The sequence below is a fragment of the Mya arenaria genome, chromosome 12, assembly GCF_026914265.1.
Source record: "Mya arenaria isolate MELC-2E11 chromosome 12, ASM2691426v1".
NCBI classification, from domain to species: domain Eukaryota; kingdom Metazoa; phylum Mollusca; class Bivalvia; order Myida; family Myidae; genus Mya; species Mya arenaria.
The window spans coordinates 17,083,058-17,107,516 of NC_069133.1; the positions used below are offsets into that span (position 1 = coordinate 17,083,058).

General features: G+C 33.5%; 1 protein-coding gene across 4 annotated transcripts in view; it reads left to right on the forward strand.

The window, feature by feature from the left end:
• The window catches only part of LOC128211084 (uncharacterized), a 60,341-nt gene extending 40,074 nt beyond the window's left edge, over window positions 1-20,267 (forward strand). For all 4 annotated transcript variants that reach the window (XM_052915502.1, XM_052915505.1, XM_052915503.1 and 1 more), the window contains 9 exons: window positions 191-1,414; window positions 9,301-9,393; window positions 11,641-12,273; window positions 12,827-12,967; window positions 14,023-14,126; window positions 15,547-15,795; window positions 16,487-16,711; window positions 16,924-16,957; window positions 18,439-20,267. In XM_052915502.1, the coding sequence (XP_052771462.1) occupies window positions 191-1,414; window positions 9,301-9,393; window positions 11,641-12,273; window positions 12,827-12,967; window positions 14,023-14,126; window positions 15,547-15,795; window positions 16,487-16,711; window positions 16,924-16,957; window positions 18,439-18,467 (2,732 nt within the window). In that variant the 3' untranslated portion in view covers window positions 18,468-20,267. The remainder of the gene's footprint in view (window positions 1-190; window positions 1,415-9,300; window positions 9,394-11,640; window positions 12,274-12,826; window positions 12,968-14,022; window positions 14,127-15,546; window positions 15,796-16,486; window positions 16,712-16,923; window positions 16,958-18,438) is intronic.
• The last annotated feature ends 4,192 nt before the right edge of the window (window positions 20,268-24,459 follow it).

Below are 24,459 nucleotides of genomic sequence, written 5' to 3' on the forward strand. Positions count from 1 at the left end.
GCAAAAACTTACACTTTGGTCTTATCTCTAAACAGGAGTCAAGATAATCACATTTTGTCGGAGAAATGAGTATATCATTATTAAGGCTAATAACTCGTGCTTTAGATTATTGTTCAGTGATGTCCCTTGTAAAGTTTTAAAAAGATATATCATTTGCAGCCCTCTTATTAAATTTAACTTCTCTATTCAGAAGCAGATTGCAAAGAACAGGAAAACAATGACAACACAACCCAAGATAAATTCCCACCCGACAGAACATCCTTTAAATGTATAAATAGCATGCAACCAAGAAATAAATCAGAAGCTGCACAAGTACAAGAAAAACCTTTATCTAATAACCAGTTTAATATCAAAGTTCAAGGTACTCTTTTAATAGTTCAAGACAAACATAATCCGAGATGTAAACTTGCTTTGCGAGGAGCAAAGGATGCTTATTTTGAAGGGGATCTTTTATGTGTTGATGGTAGACGTTTTGATTTGTTTGTTGATGAGAACTTCCTAAAGTGTAATGAAGTACAAAGTCTTTTAGGTCAAGAAACCAAAATACAGGTAATAGAAAAACGGGGGAACTGCAGCGATATGCTTAAAAAAGATGACCATTGTAGTGATTTTGGATCCCAATCTGTTAAGCAGAAAAGAAATGAGCATATCATTGATCATGTCCCAATGATTGTGGTAAAAATCATATTGCAGCATTCGTTTAAATCAGAATTAAGCACAAAGTTTCCTTGTGCTGAAATCAAAGCTGAAAATGTTAATGGTAATCATACAAACATCAGGATAATTGGATCATGGGATTGTTCACAGTGGTTTATAAAGGAAATACAGTATTGTCTAATGTACTTTAATGAAGTTAAAAATGGTGGTACAATCCCGAAGTTGCCTGATATCGTGGAAAATTACTTGTCGAACTGTTATGGCAAGCTGGGAACAGTTTTATGGGACATTGTTCCTGAGAAAAAACAAATATTTGTTTGGTGTTCCACTACATCACCTTCTGCTGAGGAAGTGGTACACACATTGAAGAGAGCAATCAGAAAGGTTGAACTTTCCTATGATTGTGATGACTCTGCTTTGGCCACAGGGAGGGAGAAAATGAGGAAAAGATTTAATGTTTTACATGAAGAACTTCATTGGAACGCTGAAGGAAACCACACTTTGTGTATGTTTTGCTTTAAAGAAGAATATGAAGACATCAAGAAAGAGATGCAAAACATTTTTTATTATCAAAGAACAACACATGAAGAGTCGGGCCATTCAAATGATGCTACAGTCAGTGATCATAGAGCTCATTACTCTATTGTGAATGGAAGTGGCCAAACCATTACAGTTTCAAATGAAGAAGTTGTGAATTTAAAAGCAGATGCTTTTGTTGTTCTAAAGGAAAAAGAAATCATAGGAGATTCTAGCAAATGTGAGTATTAAATTTAGTTCAGTATACTGGTTTTGGTTTTACAAAGCCCATAGAAGACCAGGGCTGGTATGTATGAAACATCTTAGTATTTTCCTAACATAAGTTGACTTTCTAAAATGTTCAGTTATGTCGTATGATTAGTCAGATACTTACATTAGGAAATAGACTTAAGTTAGGAAATGACATAAACGCTAAGTTACGTGGGAATTATTCTCCTTCTATGTCTTATAAAACCATGCATACATAGTTTTCACTGTAAGGTTCACAAGCTAAAGGCACCTCAAAGTCGACAGTATGCCGGTCTGGACCGATTTTGACCACGCCAGTTTGATTTCACTAATATTAATTGGTTAAATAATCGGTCTTAAAAAGAGTTATTTTCTATATTTCCAGCCCAATACAGCTAGTAAATATTATTAAAATATATACACCCGGTTTGACATTCACATATGCCCAAAACACCCCCAATAAAAGAGACGATACAACCATCAGTTTAACGCGACCAGCTTCTTTGTTTCGCTACGATTAACACTCAATCTCTGTTAACTGACAGGTGTAATCTGACCACACATGTGATATATCATAGGAGACGCATTTTATTGGATATATGTTATTCAGATATCTTGGAATTAGGTCGCATTTTTATTTTTTCCATGTCCGAAACAAATTCACTTTTTTACTTACGATTAGGCTTTGTATATTATACAATATGTTTTGCAGAAACGCAGGTTTCAATACACATTTCATTAATCATTATTTTCATTTATCCACACTTATCAACGGTTATTTATTACGCATAATGTAAGTCCCATTAACTGCAATCCAAACAATCAACTTCGAGGATTTGACTTATTTAGACATGTATTGAAGTGTGTTGTATGTGTAGGCTTCAGAACAAACGGTACACTCAGTGACCTAAGGGCAGGAATGATGGAAATCTTAATTGGTCAGTCGAATACCATAGGTTTTCCTTTTACTCTTGACTGGTCAACCAGCTACAATCTTTACCACGTTTGCATTTAGGTTGGTAAGAAAATACCATAGAAACGGAAAAATAATAACCAATAATCGTCGTCTGAGAACCTTCAAATCATGGCCGAAATGTTTGATTTCACTACAAATATCAATGAACATTTAAAACGAAAAATTTATTAATTTTGAAAATAATTTTGTGTCCGAAATAGATGTGTCAAAATTTTTAGGTGTTGCTTTTAGGTGGGGGAGGGGGTGCCGGTGTGACGCGCGCCTGGACCGATTGTGGTCTCTTTAAGTAGCCATGCAAATATTATATGATCATAATTGCAGCACACTTTATAAAGCTCTAATAAAATATATATTTGTCAATATGCTGTGACCAATGAGTAATATCTGGAAACATCAACTATAAAGGCAGGTACAAGTTGCATCAGAGTGGGATGAGATAAGCTAGTCCATGTGACTGGCTGTAATCCGTATAATATCATTAAGATTTCCCTGAAGGGAGTTTTATGAAAACCAGCACAGAATCCATTTTCAATTAAGATTTCAGATATAACTTCCTTAATATGCATTTTACACTGAATTCAACCACTGAGGTATGTTTATTTGTGTATGTGTAAGAAATAGGAATAAGCAGTATGACTAAACTTTCTTTTTGTTATACTTGAGATATATGTTTTACTTTGCCTGCATCAGTGTCTTTGTCAGCGTTCAACACTGTACAAACACATTTTGTAGAAGTAATACCTACATTTATAGTCGGATACTTAAAACAAAAGTTGTCGGAAACTTTTCCTTTTTTATTGATGTGCAAAATATTATTGAGCTGCTTTGATTTTGCATGACTTAGACTTAATTTTAATAAGGATTGTAGAGCAAGTCAGCCCACTCCAATGATGCCAAATTTGTTTAATGGGTGCAAACATACCATTATTTTGCTTTGAAATTATTATAATTATTGTCTTTAGTTTTATTATTTCAGTACAATGTTTTTGACTATAGAGTTAAAAAGTTAGTACAGTGAAAACTCACTAAACCGGATCTCCACAAAACCGAAATCCCGGTTGTCCCCTTCTATTTTCAATGTAAAATAATCCCTACAAAACCGGAACCTCGGAATTCCGGATACCGGACAAAAAGCTAGGATTTGAAAAAGGGCAGAGCGCTATGCCAGAAAGGGCAATTTCAATAGGTGCTGAATAAGCCTTAATGGGGCACTTGCAAGGATCAATGTTTCAATTCATATTGCGCTTGTGTTGTACTTTCAATACTAATAGTTTGCTATGAATAAAATAGCTGTTATCTTTTAAGTGTTAAACTTATGTATATTTATTATTTTTATGCGTAATTTAGAAAAATTGAATTATGTCCAATTAAGTTCAAATATAGTTCATATTCATCAAACAGTCAAACAAAGGGACAGCCGCAACCAGCTGTAAAAATACAATAGGGTGCTGGAAAAAGGCGGCAGAGTGCTCCCCCTGCTATTTAGTCATAGCAGGAGCAAAGGTGTACACGCAAGAATTTTTGATTAACCCTTTTAAACAATAGAGGCCATAGTTGTTTACCAATGCTTCTAAACTTTGGCCAGAATAAGTTGTTCTTGATAAAGTTTCGATCAGGTTCAAACATTTGTCATCACCGGTCGAAAATTAGGTCGCGAAGTTTTAATCTTAAAAATAGACTGCTTTTATGTCCTCGAAGGTGGGCAAATTAAAATTGCACCGTCCGTCCGTCCATCTTTGTTCTCGGCTCAACTTCTCGTGTCCAAGCTGTCTCTTTCTCTTGTATGGACATATTTTATAAATAACTTACCACATGTGTTTGACATACCCAGACGACGTGTCGCGTGCAAGACCCGTATCCTTACCTCTAAGGTCAAGGCCGCACTTACTGTTTGAATGCTATGGAATGCTGTTTATAAGGACATAGAGTGTAGGTGGTTGTGTCCATGCTGTAACTTTCTCATGTATGGACAGATTTTATAATAACTTGTCACATGTATTTGACATACCAAAACGACGTGTCTTGTACAAGACCTGTTTCCCCACCTTAAAGGTCAATGGCACACTTAGTGTTTGTTTACTATGGAATGCTGCATATAATTCTTCAAAAATCATCAAGTTATTATGTCATATGATTAGTCAGATACTCACATTAAAAAAGTGACTTAAGTTAGGAATGATTTATACGGCAAGTTATGTGGGAATTCGTCTTCTTCTATGTCTTATGAAACCGTGCATACATAGTTTTCACTGTAAAGTACACAAGATCCATGATCATAATTGCAGCACACTTCATACAGCTTTGTTAAAATATATTTGTAGATGAACTTGGCAATAAGCTGTGACCATTGATAAATGGGAAAAATATCTAGATAAAGCAACTATGAGGGCCAGAACTATTTGAATCAGTTATGGTAGAAATACAGCCTATCAGTGAAAATCTCCCCCCAAAAACGCTTACGTCTTAACTTAAGAATTAGGCTTTTCACCTTTTTTGACGTGATTTCTGTCTGTCATTTAACAATGATGGTTCCATGCAGAAGTCTTGTTGCCATGGCAGCCGAAAGCAAAAACGCTTGGAAAAACGTCTTCTCAGAAACCGCTTGACTCTCAAAAACACTAACTTATCAGAGTACATTCAAATTCATTTTACAAACCTTTTATAATTTTTAAATGCTGATTCAATTGGTGTTTTCCTAGTAGGGTATACCTATGTAGTGTAAAATACATTAAAGGACTGAAACTTTGAAGAGTTCATAAGAAGAGATGCCTCTAACATATGATCAGTTGTAATTATACCCCCATCACGTCATGGCGTGTGCAATTTAGGAATGACCTGCGCCTCCCGTCCATCTGTTCTTCCGTCCGTTCGTCACACACGGAATAAATTCTCAAAACTGCTATTAGTAATTAAATAAAACATGGTATATAGATATACGGCAATGAGAAAGAGTGCAGCGTACAATAACCATAAACCTATATTGTATATTTATGAAGTCATTTCCTCTAATATTTTGCTCATAAATGGTGCCTGTTAGGTTATCTGTTTGAAAATACTTAAGGGATTAAAATAAAGACTGGTTGTTTACAAATGACAACGTCGGAAAGTACAAAGCGTAAGGAACCATAATCATATCATTTATATAAATAAAGTAGTTTCCCTTTAACTATATAAACGGTGCTTGTCTGGTATCTTTGAAAATAATGAAGGAATTGAAATGAAACTTAGATAACATAGATAGATGGCAATGAGAAGAAGTGCAGTGCATAATACCCATTGTCCTGCCAAGCATAGTATTTTAGTTATCCCCTCTACCTATTTTTGTCAAACATGGGCTCTTTTTTATTTTTTTGTAATTTTTAATATTTTTTTTAACTTAATCATATGTGCTTTGCCTTTTCATCTATTTGAATATGTATCCAACAGTGCACATTGTATTGTATGGCCAATTCAATAACAAACACCTAGGCACTATTACTCTTGGAATTCTTAGGAATGTTTCATCAACATTGTCCCTTCACATTTGTCTAGCTGTTTTATTTACTTTTGCTTTTTTTTCTAACATTGATCACGCTTTGAGATAATCTTTTGTCCATAAGACATTGCCCTTACACAGAGATATGCTTGTTGTCACACATTGTAAGGCGCCCAAGTCCTGGTCCCTATCTCCAAGGTCAGTGTGACTTCAGAACTGTTAGTATTGCTATACAAACGTTAGTTAGATAATGGCATATGCCAACTTCATAACTATGCCATTCATGGTGAAATTTTAAAAAAGAAAAGTAAAATTATCAGAAAACAAAGAACGTGTTCCGTGAAAGCCCAAGTCGCTAGCTTTAAATAATAATGCAGTTGGGATATTGATATGTTTAGTATGCCCACAATTTTTATTGTTTTACGATGACGTTATGTGTGCTGTGTTTGACGACAAATGTGATACATACAAAGCGCAATACATGGTCCTTCTTTTAACCATGAATCTTACCCAATTTTAGAGAAATCATTATAAATATTTGTATACCAGAAATGTCATTGAAATCATCAAATCAAATGTATGTCCGAAGGCCCCAAAACGCGCAATGTGGCTCGTATTGTCATAAAAATTTCATAAAAAGGATAATATTCGTATATTGCAAGGTTATGTCACATACCGTTTTGTATTTAACAATGTAACACAAGGTATATATCATATTTGTTGATTTTATGTTTGTGCTCATGGAAAAACTATATTTTCACGAGTGGTATTTTAATTTATTTTTCTTACAAACCCTTTTCTGAAAAATAAATTCTAAGCCGTTACCCATGGGATGCCCCTCAAACATTTTAAAGCTGGTTGCGTAGCTGTCAATTTTATTCGTCCTGTTCGTGGTTAATAAAATCTTCGATAGTTTTGTAGTTTCTTATTCACGCGTATTATTTTACAGTAATTCATTTTAGTGTCTGCTACTCTTTTGTATAACATTTCAACATATATTTAAGGAGGTGTTATTTTTTTAGTCCATCCTATTACCATTCCAATAAACATTCTTGAATGTTTTATTTTTACCACCAATTGCAGAGGAACATGAAATTATTATTATAAATATATTTATTTTTATAAGTTATTATCTTTTTTGTGAGTATGCCTTTAGTTTTGTATTTGACAGTGTCAAAAACAGATGATTGTTCAGAAGCAAGTAGTAGTACAAGTTTGTTAGATTCTGAGGAACCCAGAAGTCGTGTTTTAGAGCAGACAATAATCACTGTAAGATAACACTTAATACAATCCATTAAAGGAGAGGGAGAAACTGACTTAAACAAATAAGATTTGCCAAGGATCAGACACATGATTTCCCTGTACATGTATTTTGTTAGATGTACCAAGGATCCTACTGTATTGTGTTTATTTTAACGTTCACAGATGGGTTTGCTCTATATCTTAGGCACATCTTGACAGTTGCCCTGACCCACAGTGACTATTTTGGGTATGTCAGATGAAGGTCATGGTCACAACTGCCATTTCAGTAGAAAATATCTCCCCAATGTTTGAATTCCAACAGTTTACTTAATTACCAATGTGATAACATCACGGATCCTTAGCGATAACATTATGATGACGGAAATCTGGATTAATTTGTTAAATTGGGAAGAAATCTTTGTTAAATAGATCGACAAATATACTTACTTTGTGTATACGACCTGATTATAATGTATGTTATCGCCCGCTAATAGTTTGAAAACTTGCCCCTTATTGACAAAAAAGAACAGTCGAGCATTGGCTCCGTTGCGCTTAGGTTTGTCTACAGACTATGACCATTTTGAATTGGAATTAGCTTATTGTTTTAGACAAGCGATTTTTTTGTGGCCATAGGAAAAAAAACATATACATATTTACAAAGGTATTGAACATAGCATTCTATGCCATAGCTTTGATATCTTCGACTTTGGTTTCGGCAGTAATGGCTTGGTGGTGCAAGTGTTTTAGCTTTGCACATAACTAAAACAATCGGTATATACAGCAAGGCCCTTAGCTCTTGCTTAAAAATTGTCAAAGTCATGCAAACATTTAGTGATAATTTAATAAGAATTAAAGGTATTCACAACATAATTCGTACTTGTGACAATATACACATGTGTAGCTGTGGAAAAAGACAGCATGGCCATTATGAATAACAGATTAAGGTAATAACATAAAACTGCGAACTCAAATTACCGATGAGAATATGCATATGTGAATCAATGCGCATAATCCACAATATTAAGCGTCAAGAAAGTCTCAAGATATGCCCTTTATTGGCTTAAAAACAGACGATCATTGGCCACATTCAGATGTGAACGTTTTACCACATTCCTAGAATGTTGACCTTTTCAAAAGAGTTTTTATGACTTAAAATCAGAAATGCTAATTGTTTTCAAACAAGCATTTTTGGTGGCCATTAGGAAGGAACATATCTTTATCTACAAATCTACTGAGCATAGCATTTTTAGTTATGCAACTCAAAGCGGTATGCAATAATTCAATATGCTCTGATTTTAGAGTTGACGGACGTTTGGACTAAATGCATATATAGAAAAAGAAGAAGTTTATAACAACAAGAGCTTGACAAGCGGATTATATAGCGCATCTATTGTCCTTAATTGTCAAACGGTCAAAACTCGGCAGTATCTTTATCAAAAGTTACAGTCCTTGTTTTATGTTCGTAATTTCATCTGATTATATTTACGGGACTCGAGTAATCGGTCAGTACGTCAGAAGTTGTATTTGTGCTATTATGCGATCTTCCGCCAAACAAAGTTTGAAGTGAATATATTGGAGTCACAATACAGTCAGTTGGTTGGGGTGGGCTGGTGGCCGGGTGTATTGGATGAGCGGTATATAGGGAAATACTATAGAGCGAACTTATCCCACAGATTTAGACGGAGGATGTTTTGATATAAATCAACACAATATTTTGAAGTACTTGTCATATGCATACAGCCTATCTCATTTTTGAATTATTTGCCATTTTATATGATTTTTATATGGGCTATATTATAATTTATGGAGCGAACATCCCTCACATATTAGAGATATCATAACGATACATGAATGGTAAGAAGACTCCACCGGTCTATCTTCCGATCTATGGCCTATCTTGTCTGAGACTAAGGTGCCCTTAAATAGGACGTTTTACTCTTTTGGCTGTATTTGCGAAATCTTTACTTTATTGTGATGCTAGGAGCAATATTTGTTTCTGCCGGAGAAATGCAATAAGTCTGATTATATCTTCTGTATATTTTTATGAGATGCATCAATTTCATGTGAATTGTTTAAAAAGGTCATTTTGTAACTGATATTTAGGTATTTGTTTATTATAAAGAGTTTTCTGTTATTGTCTTCTTAAAATTCATGTAGAACTTTTAGTGCTAGTTTTTGTTTTCAGATGACAGCAATTTGCCTGAGAAAGAAAGCATGCAAGATCTCCAAGAGAAGCTCAATATTGGTCCTTCTACAATAAAATTAACAGGATATAATGGTAAGATACGTTTAAGTAATGGTTCAATTGTCATCAGTAAACAAAGAGGCAATATAACGGAATTGACCTTTTGCTAATGTATTATTCTCTATTTTTAATAAGCCGAAATTTTCATCGCTAAATTCCTGATTAAACGATTTGCAAAAACTGGGCTGAAGGACAATCTGAATGACTTTCGGTGTTGTTATATTTAAACTTTTTCCGTAATGCTTGCCAGCATGAATTTTGTCGATATTGATCATTTCGGTCTAAACTAGGTATCTAGGGTATATTTTTAATCATGACTTTGGTTTTCTTCTTTCTGTTTAGCACTCAGTCAGAATGTTTGTTAACATAATATTTAAAACCAGTGTTAATATGGGCCGTCTGAGGTCAAAATACTAGGTGAAATATTAAGACAGAAGTTTGGGTTAAAGTGTCTTATTTCTTTTAAATATTCAACAGCGTTTATCTAATTATTAAAGAAACTCAGTCAACGAATTTCACAGAATAGTTAAAACCAATGTGTTATGGTTTTCCTTGGATCAAAGACAAGATCGGAATAGTGTGGTCAACATTTTTTGAAAGCATTGTCCGCGCAATAAGTTAAAAATGGTTTGTTTTGGTCCGTAGTAGATTTCCATTGAACAGTAAATTAAACCTTTAGGCTTTTAAGTCAGTATATCAAACATCAAGTTCACGGTGTACAGACATTTGAAAACTTGCATTACAGGAATTAGTTGTCCTTGGCTTTAAATTGATCCTTTTTGTTTGAGGTCATTAGGACAAATGTCAAGATCTCGGTCAATAATATTAAGTTAACTCCGCGTCTTGTCTGCTCAATGACTGGTTAACAATTTGACCCAGGGCAATGAAACTGCAGTGGCATATATCTCTTCTACCTTCGGAGTGTTTTGGTAAAAGCGGTAAAGATCTCGGTCAACTGTAAGTATGAAAGTTTTGTCCGCAATAACTCTCAAACATTTGACTTATGATCATAAAATAATTCATGATAAATGCATTCGTCTTCTTTCATGCAATATATATTCACATACTTGTGAGTGTAAACGACATGGTTATTTGAAGCCCTGCTCTAAACAAAGTCCGTTTACAATAAATGTGCACTTTAAAGTCTTGGCCCGAGATATTTAAATCATTATGTATGACCAAACATTATCCGATTGACAACAATAGAAGGCTCGATCCTAACAAACCTTAAACTAAAAATGAGACAATTTAGTTGCTTATAACCAGCTTATCTCCTATTGCATTTATGTTCAGTCTGACAAAGGACACGGTCACTGTAACATTGAACATATGGCATATGGTCCTTAAACTTAGTTTGGCAGTTGGTGTTTACCAGCATTTTATTTCCATCAAACTTTATACTTAATCTTAATACTCGTAATGTCTACAATAATGGCATACTATTGAAGTTCAGCTTGATTGTATATGTCGTAAACCATCAGTTCGATGGCGCCATTCATGTTTGTCTTAAATGTATCCGATGTGCAATCATGTTAAATGATGATGCCCCTTGACCCCATTATAGTTTAGTGTCAATTGAAGTAGCACACCTCTAATGAATACCTCCATTTAAAACTCTTCATTTGAAATGCTTTAGCCTATTCACAGGACTATTTTTCAGGGTTTCATGGTAACGGTTCGAATCCCTTCAGTAGCATCTTTTCTTTACTTTTTTCATAAGCTAACATTTTCTTTCACAGAAGTTTATAGATTACTTTCATTAAAAAGTATTTAATTTCATTTCTACACATTGATTTAGCTTCTTTGAAGATATTCTGTTTTCAATCATTGCTGTGAACTAGGTGTTTTTGAATTTCAAACTTTTTTTAAACAAGACAGTACACATTCTGTTTTATTTTGCATAATGTTCCTTTAGAGTTAAAGTTAATAATAAATAAGGAACAGGTCATGAGTGTTTCTAGTATTTTGCTTCTAAACGCCAAGGTTCAACATTTTTATGTGTTAAAATAGTAATTCCATATGGCTATTGAAATATTTGTGTTACTCTGATACAAATGTATTACGAAATTGTTGAAAAAATAAATGAAAAACATCAAAAATGGGGGTTGGGTAATTTAAACTTAAATAAAATCGCGATTTGACGGTAAATTTCTTTTAAATTTGGTTTGAAACCAGGAAATGAATTATCAAGCTGATCATAGTTTGAAATGATGCCCATTTTAATGCTGTTTAAAAATATCAAAATATATGCAGGGATTATATTGACATTGTTTATTTCAGGTAAGGGTAGAGTTCGTAAAAGAGGCAATAAGTCATTGCCTTATACAGGCGAAATTTCCCCTAATTGTGAAAATGAGCTTAACGATGAATGCAGTTATAACAAAACATCAAATGATGACGCTATCAAAGCAAAACACAATGCATCAGGTAGCAAAACAGATTTGCACAACAGAAATAATACACACCCTGCAGCAGATTCTGAGTATGAATCATCGTCAAATGTTGTAAGTTCAGGTGGAGCTTCTAAAAAGCAAGCATTTCAAATTAAGCAAGATTCTAGCACTGTAAAACCAAAATCTAAAAGCTCTTGCTGTGATATCCAAGCCAATTCATCTGAAAGGAGTCGGACAAATGGCACATACACCTTTTCCAAAGAAGGGGGACATTGGTGCATTGTTGATGCAAAGTCGGAAGAAATGCTAACCGTTCTAGATTTTGAAGCTGATGATATTTACTTTGAAGGGATGAAGTTAGTTGTTGTAGATGATGAATATCATACAATCAAAGAAGACGATGGAGTAGTAGAATTAAGAAGTGTTCATAAACAATCATTGATCTCGAAAAATAATGATAACCTACTACATAACACTACAAAGAGCTTCCAGTGTAAATCGACTCAAACAATCCATGCAGGTATATAATGATTTCATTGCCCAAATGTTATATTTTATTCGATTTAACTTTCTGTTTAACTAATTTGTGAATATATTAAAAAGGGTCATTACAAGTGACGATGCTTCCACATTTTTTAGACTGTTCTGATGTACATCAGTGTGCCTCAAATATGTTATCACTTGCGTCAAAGCAATGAAATGTGTTGTGCCCTTGAACTTATATTTTATGCTCATGGCTGTATTGATTTTTGCGAATATACCTTTTATCAGAGAAATTGATTGCCAGACAAAGTTAAATAATCAAAGGATTGTATGTATTGTAGTTCTTACACAAACATGTTGAAATTGAGAAAGCATACATGTAGCTATTGATTGACAGCAAAAGCATATTTTAGAATAAATGTGTTGAAATTGAATGAATAATTTCTGTTGTTCTGCCAAAAATTGAAAAAAAAAATATTATCATTATCACAATAAATTTATAACATGAATTTTGCGTAAGAAACGCTCATTTTAAATAAAATGTTTCTAATCTTCGTCCATTTTAAGGGTCTTGTTCTCAATTAATATAGATTTTGATTGTGAAGGAATACAGAAGCAAGACGAAGCACCACCACCTCTTCCTCCACGAAATCCTATATATACAACTGTGGTCGAAAGTAAAGCATTTGGGAATCCATTATCAGCATATACACAGAGCCCCAAAATCACTGGTATGAAACAATGTTAATAATTGTTTTAGAAAGTTTGTGAGTCAACTTATTTGCTAGAATTGCAATGTTATTTAACAAAATTGACAAGTACAAATTCATATTTTGATATTATTTTTATTGATAATTTGACTTGAGGCATGCATGTACATGTGTTTACTAATTGCATGTTTTAACCTTACACTATTATGTATATAGATATATATATTATATTAATATTGCATGGCTGTGACAGTACGTATTGTCAACATGAGGAAAATACTGTTTCCCGAGGCGAATCAGAACAAAGTTACATTTATATACATATATACACAACTTTCAAGTTTAATCAATTTATTCTGTAATTATTGTTTGTTTTCATTTATTGTCATTTTGCTGCAAATGTCGTTAAGAAATAATGCAAACACCGGAAGTTACCAGATTCACAATACATATCAACAGTGTCATGTCAACCGGTCAAAACGGTACTGTCAGTGTTTGACAGTACGAAATTGCCCATGATGGGTATATGGGAAATTAACATGGGCAGGTCACGTGAGGTATAATAATGGTACATGTTGTGACAAGTCATGTATCAAACAACAGCATTTGAGGGGATGGTTCACACTGGTAGGATTCACTTTTTTTCGAGAGGATGCTTTCAAAATTTGTTATTTTTGGTATGTGGTTACATAGTTACTGTAGTAGAATGTACACAAATGAGCAATTTGCCGAACATTTAGTCTATATTTTGGAACATTATGTGCAAATCCATATTCACATATATTATAAAGGCTTTTCAACGTATGATCAAAAGTCATCACACATAATTTTAAGGACCTTTACTCCAAAACACAGATAATTGAAGACACGGTACAACTTTATCATAGATATAATGATAATACTAGTCATTATTTTTTTGTGAAGAAACATTGTTATTACTGAAATGTTTTCATTCTTCTGCATTCTAAGACTAATGTTTTAGGCAAAAGCTTAGCTACGTTACATACTTTAAAGTTTTTTAATGAATATTAAAATTATATAATTGTTGTGTTTTATTTCCGTTTTGTTCGATTCAGAAAAAGAAGCTTCAAGATCGGCACATGACTCAACCAGACCAAGCCTCATAGGACGAAACAAACTAAGAGTGCAAGTTTTGAAAGATGATATAATAAATGTCAAGGTAAAAGTCTAGCGAAACTTCTGTAATTATTAAAAGGTGTGATATTGTTGGCAGTTATCGTCAATGTCTGTCGACGACTTCAGCAACACAATTAAGCACATGTGTAGCAACTATAACTTACTATTTTGCTATAAAGATAAGCCAATTTATCGTTAAAATCGTTGTATAATAATAAATCACACACGTTGAAAAATGATTAACTTAAATGTTGCATTGCATCATATTTTGGATAAAAACTTGTCACTTGATTGACATAAAAACAGATATAAGTAATATGTTTAAACAAACGTTATGATTAATAGTGTCTCAGCAGTAGGAATGATATGATCTGTGTCAATAAGTACAGATCGAAAATGTGTCTTATGAATAGTTAGGATCGATAAAATGTAACAGCAAATATTTAGGATCGATAATTTGCCTGGACAGTGGCTAGAACCAATAATGGTCCTCAGCAATAGTTAAGATGAAAAATGTGGCTCAGCAATTATTATGCTCGATAATATGGCTCACCAATAGTCAGGATCTTTAATGTGTCCTAACATTATTTAGGATGAATAATGTATTTAGCAATAATTTAGATTGATAATTTGCCTCAGCAAAAGGTAAGTTTGATTGTGTTCCTCAGCAATTGATTGCATTAACAATGTGTCTTAGCAATAAGTAGGACAGATAATGCCTCACAATAATAGTCAGGATCGAGAATGTGTCACAGCAGTAGTTAAGATCAAGAATGTGTCTCAGCAAAAATAAGGATCGAATATTTATCTCAACAATAATTCGAATAGGCTATATATGTCTCATCAGACTTTAGAATCGACTATGTGTTAGCAATGGGTTGGATAGATAATGTGTCTGAACAAAAGTTTCTATCAAGAATGTGTCTCTGCAAGTGTTAGGATCGATAATGTTTCTCAGCAATAGTAAGGATCGATAATGTGTCGCAGCAATAGTAAGGATCGATAATGTGTCGCAGCAATAATTAAGGTCAATAAAGTGTCTAAGCAATAGTTAAGATCACATTTATTTCTCGATAATAGTAAGTGTCGATTGTTTACCAGCAATTGTAAAAGTCGAAACTGTATCTTAACAATATTATTGATTTGCACTGTGTATTAGCAATAATCTGGATTTATAATGTTTCTTAAGGATCGATGACTTGTCAAAGCAATAGGTAAGATCGAGTATGTGCCTAAGCAATTATTTTGATTGATAATGTGTAGCAGCATTAGTAAGTATAGCAAAAGTTATGATTGATCATTTGTTCATCTCAATTCATTGAAATTCATTGAAATGTGACAAACAAAACCCTGATCTTAGTGCCACTAGCCATAAGTCTAAGTGTTTTTTTTATTTCATGTTAATTGGCGGAATGTTGAGCTGCATTTTAAATACATGAATTGTTTTCTCTTATTTTTTTCAGGCAGATGTTATTGTTAATTCGACAAGTGTTGACTTAAACTTGGACCGTGGACATGTGTCATCACAGATAAATAAACTTGCAGGAACAGAACTGCAAAAAGCTATGTATAGAAAAGCCAAGGAGATCAACTTCTGGGAATACATTGTTACTTCGGCCTTTGATCTAAGCAATTGTAAGCATATATTTCATTGTGCTCTCGAACCATTGAACGACAATGATGGAACAAATCAGGAGAAAAGCTGTCTATCGGTATGATGTTTTATTAACTTTTATTACGATTGGGATTTTAAGTTCGTCTGTTTTTGTTCGACAAAATGTCGGGTTAATGAGATAGCATTGTTGTTGGGGATGACGTTGTCAGCGTCGCTGTGCTAATACGTTAATCTTTCGACAATATGCACAAGTACAGCAAGGCCCACAACTCTGGTTTAAAAAAAGCTGTGCTCTTGACCGAATACGAAAAAGAAAACAGTCGGACGTTGTAACATTTGTTACAGCTCGGGTCTTACTTGCTCTTATATTAACGTACACACGAGGGTTATTCTGATTTCACATTTTACTTTCACGGCAAACATTATAGGTTTTTAAACAAAACAATGGCAATATGGTACCTATGTTGAGTGTACAAGCCGTCGTCAAAAATTAAATTCAAAAACTAGATAATAAGTAGACTTAACTAACTAAATGGTTTTCAATAAAATTTCAACATTGATCTTATGAGCCTGATATTTTAAGTGAGCATATAAAATAGGACTCGTATAAAAGATCCGGTATTTAAATTGAAAAGGTAGGCTGCACATATCCTTACTCGAAACCTGTGTTTAAAATAGTGTTTGAAACGTTTTTCGAAAAATCTAAACTAACTGCCTTATTATTACTTAAACAAAATAAAATCACACAAACAAATAACTGCTTTTTTACTCTATTCATTCCTTTACAGAAGATGCGAGCAACGGTTCGACTGCTTTTGAATGAAGCAAATAGAATGAGCTGCAATTCCATTGCTCTGCCGGCACTTGGAACTGGCTATCTGGGTTATAAACCCAGGGATGCAGCAACGGCCATATTCCTAGCTGTTAGTGACTTTGTACAATTTCATGGCGATAGGAGTCATTTGGAAGATATAACAATTGTCATATATCAGACAGAGGAAAACACATTTCAGGTATGGTAATTCCCTACTTGTCAACGATTCTTTTGTGTGCTTATATCATTGCAACTTACACGGATTTCATTAGATCGATGCAGTTATTATGTTTTCAGGTTTTGAATAAATGTTTATAAATTAGTTTAGCAATATACTCGAATGTCATGAAATTTCAATGAATAAAATCCACAATGCAAAATTGTCATATCTACTGAATAAATTTGTTTTAGGCATTTAAGAAAGTAGAAGCAGAAATGAAACCAGGTAAATATTGAACATTAATTTGTTTCATTGATAAGCACAATTTCTCACGAGCGTTTCTAAAGCATAAAGGCACAAAAACCTCAAGAAAATAAAGCACCAACATATTGTCAAAACATATTTTATTTTGTGATTTCGCGATTTAATTTATATATATTTGACTTAATTTGCTATGAATCAAATTATAAGCGTTGACTATAACTGTGCCGTGAACGTGTTATAGTCCTTCATTCAGAGGATAAATTATTACGCAACTCTTTAATTTATGTAACACTCTCCTACATTCGTTTAAGGATTTCAGTGAGATGTTAGTCACTACTTGGTTCTACCCTACGAATTGTAAGAAAAAAGCTAGCCCAAAGTCAATGTCACAATATAAGATATAGAGATTGAGCATGCATCCCTTGTCCACTTCATATTTCGTATACCATTTTAATGAGTCGATGAACTTTTGTCACATGTTGCAATTGTGTCCAGTATAAATATGGGGATGCTCGTTCAAGTATCGTTTGGATCGGGACAGTAACACACAAATTTTAAGACCTTTGATTAATTAAAAGGCTTATGTCTGTGCTTACGAATCCATACATATAAAGAAAACAATTACAAATTACTGTAGCTGATATGAAATGTGTATAATAATAGTGTGGTTGTGCAAACGCAAGTTTCGTCAGAATTTATTCAGTATCAAACAATCTTATTGTATTAAATTTCTTTGTAATTGATAAACTTTAATTCATTTGTGTAAAACCCTAATGTGATTGTATACCCGCAAGAATGCCTGGATTGGATCAGCATAACAAGAGTAATTGTGTAATCTAGTGTACAGCTGTGACAACAGTAAATATATGTATTCCACAGATAGGAATAATTAAACTTAAAACCATTGAGTCTGTAAAACGAACACACAAGATTATTCTTCATAAGAACAATAAGACCAGAGTTAATTCTCTTTGATTAAAGACTCAAAATTAGTTTGTCTATCCGAACCTGAAAGCTACGCTACTACGTTACTAATTCTAATTATAAACACACAAAAAAATAATGATGTATAATCTAAGTTCAGCGGTGCCTGCGCAAGATTTCACTTAATTGAATCAATTACATCAGAGGTACTGCCCGTCAAAAATCAGAAAAGCCTTTTTTTGTCTGTCGAAAGCCGTTGGTTTGTTATTTAAAGGCAAAAATTTATTAAACTTAAATAAGTCTGTATTACTATATTATATAAGTTATGTGTGCGTATTTTGCTTACAGTATATCAGTTTCACAAGCGTAGTTGTCATGTAGTTGATAAAATATAACTGAATGCAAAAAATGAAAAAAAAATGAATTAAATCCAAGTTTTTAAAATGTTCTAGAAACAGTGAACTTTTATGAGGACGTTCACTTTCTAAAGAAACTTGAAATTTTAACAAAAACCAATGATCAGAAGGAAAGTCTGAACTGTAAAAAGCGGTTAACACCATAGAGTCATGTTTTTGCAGAGTTGGCTACCCTGACGCCGCGTTTTTGAAACGGGTAAGAGGAAAAATGACTACGGGGCATAACTGGACACTTTTTAAGCAATAGTTATCGACATTGCTTCACGTTTTGGCATTGGTGAGGTTCATAATAATATCTTAAATGGATTACAAACTATGATCCAAACAGCATTATTAGACTAGAATGTGCATTTTGTGTTATTCTGGGAAGCTGATTTCTAAGTGATATTTCGATTAGAAAATCTTTTCTTAAGCCTACTGTAAAGAATGTGTGAATGAATGATTTGTATAAATGTATGAATTGTGGGAATTTATAAATGTTCCGAAATATTTTAATTAATAACCAACTATTTTTATAGTTAAACGTTTATTTCAAAATTTCGTGTAGTGTATTTGTATAATTCCGATGTGTGCATGTAGTTGATGAATTATTATAAATAACAATAAGCTTTTTTGTACAAACAAAATGTTGTCATGTCAGAATAATTCGTGCCTTAGAAGGTTCAATTTTTCTAATTAATTGCATTTTGAAACGTTTTTGTGGCATTCATGCACAGAAGTTTTAGCTTTGCTCTTTGCTAGATCTAATGTACTACATTATAACATTTCACATCACTTTAACCGTGTGCATACTCACTTTTATAGTCCTTGCCTGTCTGCATTTTGTTATATGTAAGGCTTGTTTTAAAGAAAAATATCAATAGGTTGTAAATAATCGAAAAAATGAAATTCACTGTTTCTGTTAAATGATAAAGAAAATTTGGTTGACCTAACAAAACTACTATATTTTAAGTAAGTAAGTAAGTAAGTAAGTAAGCAAGTAAGGAAGTAAGTAAGTAAGTAAATAAGTAAGTAAGTAAGTAAGTAAGTAAGTAAGTAAGTAAGTAAGTAAGTAAGTAAGTAAGTAAGTAAGTAAGTAAGTAAGTAAGTAAGTAAGTAAGTAAGTAAGTAAGTAAGTGTAAGTTAGTGCAATTAAGAAAGTAAGTAAGTAAGTAAGTAAGTAAGTAAGTAAGTAAGTAAGTAAGTAAGTAAGTAAGTAAGTAAGTAAGTAAGTAAGTAAGTAAGTAAGTAAGTAAGTAAGTAAGTGTAAGTTAGTGCAATTAAGAAAGTAAGTAAGTAAGTAAGTAAGTAAGTAAGTAAGTAAGTAAGTAAGTAAGTAAGTAAGTAAGTAAGTAAGTAAGTAAGTAAGTAAGTAAGTAAGTAAGTAAGTAAGTAAGTAAGTAAGTAAGTAAGTAAGTAAGTGTAAGTTAGTGCAATTAAGAAAGTAAGTAAGTAAGTAAGTAAGTAAGTAAGTAAGTAAGTAAGTAAGTAAGTAAGTAAGTAAGTAAGTAAGTAAGTAAGTAAGTAAGTAAGTAAGTAAGTAAGTAAGTAAGTAAGTAAGTAAGTAAGTAGGTAAGTGTAAGTTAGTGCAATTAAGAAAGTAAGTAAGTAAGTATGTAAGTAAGTAATTTATTCCTGTGACGTCTGCTATTCAAACAAATTGCAGTATATCTATGTGTATATGCATATATCATTTTTCAACAACAGTTACAATATATTATAATTCCATAATTACGAGCATGTTATTTATAAATAAATGATTCTTCGTATCTATGTTAAAATGTATTGTTATGTTAAATACCATGGTATATACGCCCTATGTTTTATTTTGTTGTTGTTGTTACTGTTGTTTTGTTAGTGTTATTGTTGCGTTCAAAGACATATATACCTCTTAGAATGTACAGAATGTGTGTATTTTCTCGGGTGTGTGCGTTATTTTTATGTTTGTTTTTTGAGTATTTGTGAGTAGAAATGTTTTCAAACAAAATCAATCTTGACATTAAAATACCGAGCCCTTAAGCAGTTGTTGTCAACTACTGATCCTATAATAAATAGTATATTCGTATGCATAGTTTGTGTACAGGGATATAGATTTACTAAGCAGTGGCTGGCATCAGATTTCTAACAATTTAATTAAGATTATATTCTTATATACGCTCTGCAATTAGGACATAGGTTTCAACCGTAAGCGACCATCTTCTGGACCGCTCTTCGTCAGTCAATAGGGAAAGCTTATTGAAAGCTTCGAAATGGTGTTAAAGTTAATTAAGCCGATATTTCAATTGGATTCAGAATTCTAATTTTAACATATTAAATCTTTTTTTAACAAGACAAATGTTTGTCACAGCCATGTTAAAACACGTCTGGGAGAACCCGTTGTTTGTAAGGATTACATTATGTGTTTCTTGAGGTTAAATTGATATCATCAGGACTGAAAACTGAGACATAAAAGCAAATTGAACAGAAAAACGAATTTAACAAGAGAAAGAACTCGCGTCATAATTGTTGTACTGCTAGAAATTCTGTAATGGCATCCGAAGCATCCGTTTGTGGTAAAAATTACTGAATGTTTTAGAATATTATTCAATAATAAATGAAGTTCAAATGTTCAAAGGTAGAAAATTTTGATTCATATGGGGAGACAATACTGTAAACTTCTCAATTCACCATGTGTTAAGCCAATGAAGAAAGTGTTTTCCGAAAATGTGCAAGAACTTTTGAATTGAAAACTTTACAAAATGTCAATGTTGTTTCGTCCATATTTCGAGGTCTTCCATTTATATTACTTACTGTAAAAAAAGCTTAATTATTAGATTGTCTCCCGAATCTGTGCAGTGCAATCAAAGTCGAATCTCCAGGTGCAAGTGGATTTCGGGCCTATTTGACGGCAGGCTAAGAGACGGCAGTATACCACAGGACCAAACACGTAAAAACAATGACATGCGACTCGATGATAAATGCACGTCGCATTTTAAACCTTTCGGTTAATGTTAATATAATAGCACTTTCCTGATAAAAATCCAAACCAAAGCAATACGTAAATAAATGAGTATGTGAAAATGCAATACTAAGTATGTAACTTAGTATGTGGATGGATGGCAATAGGGTTATTAATGGCTGGAAATACCACACTGAGTATGGAACTAAGTATATGGTTGGTCGGCAATAGAGAGATTAATGTGTTTGTAGAAATACAACACTTAATATGAAACTTATTATGTGGTAAAAAATAATACAGAGAGTGTGCACGTCATTTATTTTGCTAAACACACACTATTGTTTGCTTTACCAACGTAACCGGTTGAACGACTATGGTAAATATAGAAATACATAGATATGTTTGTGTTAAGCACCTCCACTACGGCCACTAAAAACCAGCTCCACCATTTATCGGTGGTGCAAAGATAAGCCTGACACTTCCGTGGTGCAGCTGACGCTTGTTTTACTTTTACACACGTGAGTATGTTTGTATTTTATTTGATAGTCTTATTAAACGGACATATTTCGAAAATGGGAGAATGTAGTACCATGTAAGTGTCCACTTTAACTGCAGGTTGGCTACGATTTCATTTCAGTATTGTGCAAACTGTGGTGCTAGAAGCTTTTCACCCGAATCGGAATTGTGCATATTTAGAGATCTTCTATCATTTTAAGAACACTTCGTTGCTTACACACACCGTTTGAACATTCTGACACTCGAATATATTACTACTAGTTACGATATTACTGTTATGTTTAGAACTTACGCCCGAAACACAACAAACCTAATAAGCATATTTTATAACAGGAAATATATTCATATTCATAAAATGGTGACGCTGTTGATCTAGTGTTGGCGCTGTCGCGAAGTAGTGGTGTTGTCTTGAGTGCATTTAGGTCGAAAATCGGCTAAGATGGCGGCTATGAGTATACACCCGGCGCTTATCCTGTATGTACATGCGTTGTGTGATCAGCCTGCGTACCCACCATACACTAGCTTCGTCGCATACATTCACCACCACTCCTGAATGTTCATTATGTGATCAGCCTGCATATCAATCATACACCTGCTTCGTCCCATACATTTGACACCTCTCGTGAATGTTCATTGTATGATAAGCCTGCATATCAATCATACACCAACATCGTCCCATACATCCCCCGCCTCTTCTGTATGTACGTTGTGTGATCAGCCTGCATATCCATCATACACCAGTTTCGTCCCATAAATCCACCACCTCTCCTGAATGTTCGGTGTGTGATCAGCCTGACTACCCATCATACACCAGCCTCGTCCCATACATCCACTACCTCTCCTGAATGTTCATTGTATGATCAGCCTGCGCACCTATCATACACCAGCCTTGTCCCATACATCCACAGCCTCTTATGTATGTGCGTCGTGTGATCAGCCTGCATACCCATCATACACCAGCTTCGTCCCATACATCCGCCGGCTCTCCTGAATGTTCATTGTGTAATCAGCCTACATACCCATCTTACACCAGCCTTGTCCCATACATTCATCGCACCTCAATCATATACAAGCTTAGTCCCATTACCGAGACAGGAGGTTCGGTTTCAACGGGTGTATGCGGAGTCAATCCTGCCAAGGGATAAAATGCCTTCTTTTTTGAGTTGTGTGCCAGGAACTTATTTTTTCTCCGAGTTGTGTCGCTCTTGAATTAATGTGAACAACACAAATGTTACAAATAAACATGAACATACTTGTTGATGGTACAGTAGTCCTGTGGTCATACTTTATTGAATTCATAATTGTATATGTTGGTTATTCAAACAACATAATCCGATTGGCTACTTCTATTTTAGATCCATAAAGTCCAATATTGAATATCACCCATACTATAATTGGATCATTGTCATCGTTGGCTTATTGTCGAATATTTGCTGATCGCAGCTGGAACTAGTCCGAACAGTGTGGTACCTGCAGGTATATTTTTTGAACAGACCTTCAAATAATAATATGATTCGCGCTGTAAAATCTCATGCCACTTTATGTTAAATTAAACTTTATCCTAATTAAGGGATTATTCTAAATCTGTTATATTTATTAACACACAAACGTACAAATGCAATCTTACAACTTAATACAATTCGATATTATTAGCTTTTATTGTAGTTAAAAATAAAGAAAATAAATATTGGTTGCAATTACTTTCTGACTGATAGCAAAACAAATCAACAAAACTGGTAAAGTTGCAGCTAACATTTTAGCTTATGCCAAATTATTATAGTTGGATTACGATACTTATGTGAAAAACTACAGAAACAAGCTCAGTAGCAAAATGTTTAAACATAAACCCTGTTTAATAGCACTGGGAAAACGCCAAAGACATAGAACACAAAAACAAATCACAAACAATAAAAATTAAAGAACATCACAAAACTCCACAAACAGTACAGTGCATACATTCTATAAATAAAAAAATAGGTATGTTTATCAAGGATTGTTAGGTACCGCCTTGGAACGGTCAGTAAAACGAGACTGAACGTTTATAGAACCACTCTCAAATCCGGTTGCTGGATGGAAACGAGTACTGATGTCTTTTTCTGAGGCCATGAGAAACCACCAGTTGATATAATAGAATTCATCGTTGAAAGAGATTTGTGCTTTGTGACCTGTTCAAACCGATTACAGCCGGGCCACTAGTATAATACTGCATTAGTTAGAGAGCTATGTTAGTAAACCGGCAACCAATTATGCCAACATGGCAGCATATTGTTATGGACACACACTACAATGATGAATACATATACTTTACTATATATGTCATTCCGAGAGAAGGAGCTATCAGCTAAATGTCTGTGGTTTGAACATCGTATAATAAATAATGAAGTGTATAAGCATATTATAAATCATATTTCTGTGGTTTGAGCCATCTAGCATAAGTTGTAATAAATAATGAAGTTTATAAATATACTGAGTTTACAATTTAAGAAAGTCAAACATATTATCAATATATGAACAGTCATATTCAGACTTATATGTTTTAAAAGAAATTGAATGAAGCATTTGTGTTCGTAATATTTGCCACTGGACACTGGAGAAATAAATATATACTATCTCAGGCAGATCACCCCACCTACTGAAGTTAAATAACATATCCATTTATTTTTTTCCTCATTAGAACCATTTTTGTACCATTTTATAACTCCAAAAAAACATATCAAGTATAATAAATAACACTTACACACAAATAAGTA